The sequence below is a fragment of the Salmo salar genome, chromosome ssa20, assembly GCF_905237065.1.
Source record: "Salmo salar chromosome ssa20, Ssal_v3.1, whole genome shotgun sequence".
NCBI classification, from domain to species: domain Eukaryota; kingdom Metazoa; phylum Chordata; class Actinopteri; order Salmoniformes; family Salmonidae; genus Salmo; species Salmo salar.
Window position 1 is genome coordinate 6,027,176 of NC_059461.1, and position 6,885 is coordinate 6,034,060.

General features: G+C 40.3%; 1 protein-coding gene across 2 annotated transcripts; it reads right to left on the reverse strand.

Moving 5' to 3' along the window:
* Positions 1 to 439: 439 nt before the first annotated feature.
* LOC106580199 (peptidyl-prolyl cis-trans isomerase C) lies at positions 440 to 3,754 on the reverse strand. Of its 2 annotated transcripts, XM_014161004.2 has the most exons (6): positions 3,483 to 3,754; positions 3,320 to 3,369; positions 2,415 to 2,528; positions 1,947 to 2,040; positions 1,453 to 1,637; positions 440 to 1,279 (listed from the first exon to the last, which is right to left on the reverse strand). In XM_014161004.2, exons 1-6 carry the CDS (start codon positions 3,487 to 3,489, stop codon positions 1,151 to 1,153), a joined length of 579 nt encoding a protein of 192 aa, XP_014016479.1. In that variant the 5' UTR covers positions 3,490 to 3,754; the 3' UTR covers positions 440 to 1,150. The 2 variants fall into 2 exon arrangements, with proteins under 2 accessions (XP_014016479.1, XP_014016478.1); XM_014161003.2 differs by having other exon boundaries at positions 3,320 to 3,753.
* Positions 3,755 to 6,885: the final 3,131 nt, after the last annotated feature.

Below are 6,885 nucleotides of genomic sequence, written 5' to 3' on the forward strand. Positions count from 1 at the left end.
GGTGTAAAATCAAAGCTAAGAGTCTATATTTTTGAGAAATCATGGCATATATATATATATATATAAATCCATCCAAAAATGTTGGACTTTGATTTCTGGTCAAACAGATGGAAAATTGGTCTTGGACAACATCTACCAGAAAAAGTACATCAAAACACAATAATGTTGAAGGGTGCTGAACATATCTACTTTACTGTATTCTACTCTACTGTGCTATACTGTACTCTGGTCCGTACCAGCCAAATGCTCATTACAATAATAGCCAGTGTGTAGAAAAAAACTCTAATATGCAAAACAAGTTCAATAACCAAAATAAATTTCAAACTCAAGGTGTCATGTCATAACTGATACCCCATTCTTTCTGCATACATATTTGAATCTTAATTATTGGAAAACGTGGTTGCATAAGAAACTGAGGGAGATTTTACCGTAATTCTATTACCAAACTTTGCATCTGCGGAGTTCTTTTAGTAAATGTAAGTGTTAATTGTTCAAAGTAGTCATTGTGCATGGAGTTATATGGTTTGTTAAACTTGGAAATCAATGTTTTTGTTTGGCATACATTTTAAAGTGAAACATCTGAGTCAAAGTGTAATTCGGTTACCGTGGAATTGCCCTGAAGTAATCACTAGCAATTTTCTATGCAATTGTGCAATAGTTTGAAATATTAATAACTTTGCAGCTTACTACTACATCTTCCAGATTAATCCCCACAATTTAATTTCTCATAAATAATAAAACATACTCACCATAACAATGCAACATATTCAAAGGGAACCTCATTAACATATTCAAACACATTTCACAACATACAGTTGCTGTGATTACATTTGATATGTGAAAATAAGTGAAGTATTGTATACTTTGTGTAGTCTTTCAACATTGTAAAAAACTACAAGTTGTTTCAGCTTAGCATGACAAGGTGCTGGGTGGATAGTGCAAATGACATACTGATCATTTTGGCAGTTAATGAGTGTAGGTTAACAAACTAAATTACAACAGTTTTAAGATATTAATTGTAAATGACATCTTCTCATAATGACTGAATTCATTGTATTCATTTTGTTAAAAGTTAGTATACACATTAGAGAGCCATAAACAACAACTGTATAATATTTCTCTGAATACAGTAACACGCATAGTGATAACCCTACCAACCCTCCACATCCACAATAAATGGCTCTTTGACTTCTATCTTCCCACTGTTGACAATGACACACTCTGTGTAGGGCAGGTTCCGGTCATTTGTGTCTTGGAGCTCAATGGTGTGAACCACAGACTGAAAAAAATAAGATTAGAATATGTATTAGTGTTGAATTGGACCACTATGTATCACCTGTGTGTGTGTGTGTGTGTTGTGTGTCAGATGATTTTCCAATGTCTGTGGCCACAAAAATACAATTCAAACTCTAACAGCAAATTGTGAGCCTCCAGTAGTGTGCCTCCACTTACCATGCCCTCCAGGATCTTCCCAAACACCACGTGCTTCCCGTCCAGCCATGGAGCCCTGGACGCAGTGATGAAGAACTGAGAGCCATTGGTGTCTGGGCCCGCGTTGGCCATGCTGACCCAACCTGCTCCCATGTGCTTCAGCTTGAAGTTCTCATCATCAAATTGGTTCCCGTAAATGCTTCTACCTGTGCCAGCAAATGAGTAAACAGCATTTAGGGACTGTGTGGTGACAGATGGAGACACTGGAACTGGAGACTATGGCCCATGTCAAAAGTAGTGCACTCTATAGGGAATATGGTTCCGTCTAGGACGGGCCCACTGAGAACTTTAAGGGAGTGTACATAACCACCTTTTCTGCTTTGTTGATGCGCTATGAGAAAAACGCTTACAAATTAAATGAATTATTATTATTGTTACTATTCCCAACATTCAACATGAGGTCAAATTTCTAAGACAGGTCAAACTCTACGTGATCATACTTAAATCTTTCTTACCTCCATTTCCATCTCCAGCTGTGAAGTCACCTCCTTGGATCATGAAGTCCTTGATCACCCGGTGAAACGTACTTCCTTTGTAGCCATATCCTTTCTGCAAAAACAACGATTTTGGAAATTCAAATGAGCATCGCTTATCCATTTGCAATTGTGCAAGAAATATGCTGGTGATCTATTAGCTAGCAACCGTGTGTTAGAATGAAATACTGTTAATCGCACCATATTCCCAGCTTAGTGGACTACTTTTGACAAGAGCCCCTATGGGCCCTGGTAAAAAGTACACCATTTAGGGAATAGGGTGCCATTTGAGATCAAGATGGCATGTTCTGTCTACTCTGCCAAAGCAACATCATGTCAACTCTTAAGACCTATGATCTATGGATGGATATAGGTATTCAGATGCTTTTATTTGTGTTGTTTAATCACACAACAATAACAGGTTTCACAGACAGCGTACAGTAGACTTACCTCCCCTGTGGCAAGAGCCACAAAGTTATTCACAGTCAGGGGAACAACATCTCCAAACAGGCCAATCACGATCCGGCCAACTTCATGACCTGCCACAGTGATGTCAAAGAACACCTGGGATAGGGAGACAAACACAAAACATATGAGCTTCAATTATGTATTCATATACTGTAGAGTTATACAGTACAGTTTATAGAGTAGAGTTCGTTGAGAAATGTAAAACAGAAGTTATCATATTTGACTCCTATGATATATGATATATTGGAGAACTGGAGAAAATGTCTCATCTAGTTGCACAGGCTTAAAGTCACTTTATCTTAATGGTGGTGGACACTGGTGGCATTTGACAGTAGAACAATCTGAACCTTTGACGTTTGCCTAAATAGGCCCACTTTTTATTTACACATTTATGGATTGTAAATACATATTATACAAATTTGAATGGCTGAGATATCCCATAAACATAAGCCTACAAGCTGCATTTATAAAGGATATTTTCCTAAATGGTGCAATGGGGAATGAGTATAGCATATTATGTGGAATAGCTTGGCTTTTATAGCCCGACTCCTTCCATTCAATGCCTTGCACATTTGGCAGTAGCTAGCCTACTTCTATAAAAAAAAAATAGGCTATGTTGAGTTTAATCTCCGGTTAATTATTCCTAGCTCCCGAGTCTCCTATGTCGATATGTGTATGCTACCAAACCGTTTAACGTAAGAATGGGATAAATACAGTGTGCTGTTATTGTGCTATACCTGTTATGAACATGTAGCTTCTCGTGCTATGTATTCAACAATACAGCTGTTCTTTGAAGGCTTCCATCGAATTCCCCCGTGAGGCAAGCCTGTGTTTGTGTATTCTCCGACGTCGCATAAAATAACATGATAGCACGATGCTCTACTAACCTTTTCGGTCACTTTAGGTCCAACCCTTCCTCTAATACATCCGACGTTTTCTGAAAACGAAAAAGCCAAGAAAACGAGGCAGGACATCATTTGCGGCTCCATCTTGCAGACACAAAACAAATAATCTCAGCGTATCAAAGATGTCAGAAAAAAATATTTTTACCATCCATCCTTCCTGCATGATAAAACCACACTCCAAATTGGGCCGTGTTTTAGCGGAGGGGTTGGCTTTAGAATGGAGCCCAACCTATGCTTCAACTCAGTGAGAAATGAGATAGATGCCCCGAGCGCTCCTCAAACAGCCTCCCATCCGACAATGCATTGTCTATAATTTCGCTTTAAAACAGGTTTACCAATCCAACAAAGCCGTAAAGGGTTTTGTGTCCCGATCAGGAACTGCGCCCTCTGGCAATTTTGGAGACATTACAATTGCACGGCGGTTTGAGGTGAGGCTACACATCCAGCATCTACAGCCTTTGAATTGAGGCTCGGCTATATACTCTTGTTGTCGTTGGTTATAGTTTTATTTCCCTGTATACAAACACATGTGAATAAATTACAGCATTCAGGAAATGGGTAGGCAATTTATTAGACTTTTAAAAAAAAACTATTTTATTCCAGTGGCCAAGACTTCTGAATGACCATTTCATGTATTTAATGTATAGTTGAAGTCGGGCAGGTTACATAGACTTAGGTTGGAATCATTAAAACTCGTTTTTCAACCACTCCACATATTTCTTGTTAACAAACTATAGTTTTGACAAGTCGGTTAGGACATCTACTTTGTGCATGAAACAAGTAATTTTTCCAACAATTGTTTACAGACAGATTATTTCACTTATAATTCACTGTATCACAATTCCAGTGGGTCAGAAGTTTACTAAGTTGACTGTGCCTGTAAACAGCTTGGAAAATTCCAGAAAATGATGTTATGGCTTTAGAAACTTCAGATAGGCTAATTGATACCATTTGAGTGGATGTATTTCAAGGCCTACCTTCAAACTCAGTGCTTCTTCGCTTGACATCATGGGAAAATCAAAAGAAATCAGCCAAGACCTCAGATTTTTTTTTGGACCTCCACAAGTCTTGGTTCATCCTTGGGAGCAATTTCCAAATGCCTGAAGGTACCACATTCATCTGTACAAACAATAGTACGCAAGTATAAACACCATGGGACTACACAGCCGTCATACCGCTCAGGAAGGAGACGCCCTCTGTCTCCTAGAGATGAACGTACTTTGGTGCAAAAAGTGCAAATCAATCCCAGAACAAGAGCAAAGGACCTTGTGAAGATGCTGGAGGATACCGGTACAAAAGTATCTATATCCACAGTAAAATGAGTCCTATATCGACATAACCTGAAAGGCCACTCAACAAGGAAGGAGCCACTGCTCCAAAACCGGCATAAAAAAGCCAGACTATGGTTTGCAACTGCACATGGGGACAAAGATCGTACTTTTTGGAGAAATGTCCTCTGGTCTGATGAAACAAAAATAGAACTGTTTGGCCATAATGACCATCGTTATGTTTGGAGGAACAAGGGGGAGGCTTGCAAGCCGAAGAACACCATCCCAACCGTAACGTATGGGGGTGGCAGCATCATGTTGTGGGGGTCCTTTGCTGCAGGAGGGACTGGTGCACTTCACAAAATAGATGGCATCATGAGGGAGGAAAATTGTGGATATATTGAAACAACATCTCAAGACATCAGTCAGGAAGTTAAAGCTTGGTCGCAAATGGGTCTTCCAAATGGACAATGACCCCAAGCATACTTCCAAAGTTGTGGCAAAATAGCTTAAGGACAACAAAGTCAAGGTACTGGAGTGGCCATCTCAAAGCCCTGACCTCAATCCTATAGAAGATTTGTGGGCAGAACTGAAAAAGTGTGTGCAAGCAAGGAGGCCTACAAACCTGACTCACTAACACCAACTCTGTCAGGAGGAATGGGCCAAAATTCACCCAACTTATGGTGGGAAGCTTGTGGAAGGCTAACCGACGCATTTGACCCAAGTTAAGCAATTTAAAGGCAATGCTACCAAATACAAATTTGATCCCTTTGTAGTCTTTAATAGTTTGCAAGCCCTGCCACATCCGACAAGGGTTGGAGCCGGTGTAGTACGATTCGTTTTTAGTCCTGTATTGACACTTTGCCTGTTTGGTGGCTCGTCGGATGGCATAGCGGGATTTCTTATAAGCTTCCGGGTTAGAGTCCCACTCCTTGAAAGCGGCAGCTCTACCCTTTAACTCGATGTAGATGTTACCTGTAATCCATGGCTTCTGGTTAGGGTATGTACATACAGTCACTGTGGGGACGACGTCATCGATGCACTTATTGATGACACCAAGACTGATGTGGTGTACTCCTCAATGCCATTGGAAGAATCCCGGAACATATTCTAGTCTATGCTAGCAAAACAGTGCTTTAGTTTAGCATCTGCTTCATCTGACCATTTTTTTATTGACCGAGTCACTGGCGCTTCCTGTTTTAATTTTTGCTTGTAAGCAGGAATGCCAAATGGAGGGCGAGGGAGAGCTTTGTACGCGTATCTGTGTGTGGAGTAAAGGTGGTGTAGAGTTTTTTTCCCTCTGGTTGCACATTTAACATGCTGATAGAAATTTGGTAAAACTGATGTAAGTTTCCCTGCATTAACCTGTTATGGCTAGGGGGCAGTATTTTCACGGACGGATAAAAAAAGTACCCGATTTAATCTGATTAGTACTCCTGCCCAGAAACTAGAATATGCATATAATTATTAGCTTTGGATAGAAAACACTCCAAAGTTTCTAAAACTGTTTGAATGGTGTCTGTGAGTATAACAGAACTCATTTGGCAGGCCAAAACCTGAGAAGATTCTGTACAGGAAGTACCCTGTCTGACCATTTCTTGGCCTTGTTGATTATCTCTATCTATTACAGGGGATCTCTGCTCTTACGTGACACTTTCTACGGCTCACATGGACTCTCAGAAGGCGGCAAAATGCTGAATCGTGGCTTTGCAGGCTCTGGCTGAAACAAAGTAGCGCGTTTGGATAGTGGCTGGTTACAGTACTGTGAGACTCAGGCTCGTGCCCGCGTCGACCGAAAGCTTTGTTTTCTTTCCTCTGTTTAGCTAAACGGAGATTCCCGGTCGGAATATTATCGCTTTTTTACGAGAAAAATGGCATAAAAATGGATTTTAAACAGCGGTTGACATGCTTCGAAGTACGGTAATGGAATATTTAGAAATCTTTTGTCACGAATTGCGCCATGCTCGCGACCCTGATTTACCATTTCGGATAGTGTCTTGGAACGCACAAACAAAATGCCGCAATTTGGATATAACGATGGATTATTTTGGACCAACCCAACATTTGTTATTGAAGTAGCAGTCCTGGGAGTGCATTCTGACGAAGACAACAAAGGTAATGAAACTTTTGTAATAGTAAATCAGAGTTTGATCAGGGCTAAACTTGGTCGGTGTCTAAATGGCTAGCCGTGATGGCTGGGCTATCTACTGAGAATATTGCAAAATGTGCTTTCACCGAAAAGCTATTTTAAAATCGGACATATCGAGTGCATAGAGGAGT

Bases quoted from the DNA above. Each gene is read 5' to 3' on its own strand.
- LOC106580199 (XM_014161003.2), bottom strand. From the start codon at position 3,421: ATGGAGCCGCAAATGATGTCCTGCCTCGTTTTCTTGGCTTTTTCGTTT. The intron at 2,529-3,319 runs GTTAGTAGAGCA...TCCCTATCCCAG, and splicing joins GACCTAAAGTGACCGAAAAG to GTGTTCTTTGACATCACTGT. The intron at 1,280-1,452 runs GTAAGTGGAGGC...TATTTTTTTCAG, and splicing joins GGAAGATCCTGGAGGGCATG to TCTGTGGTTCACACCATTGA.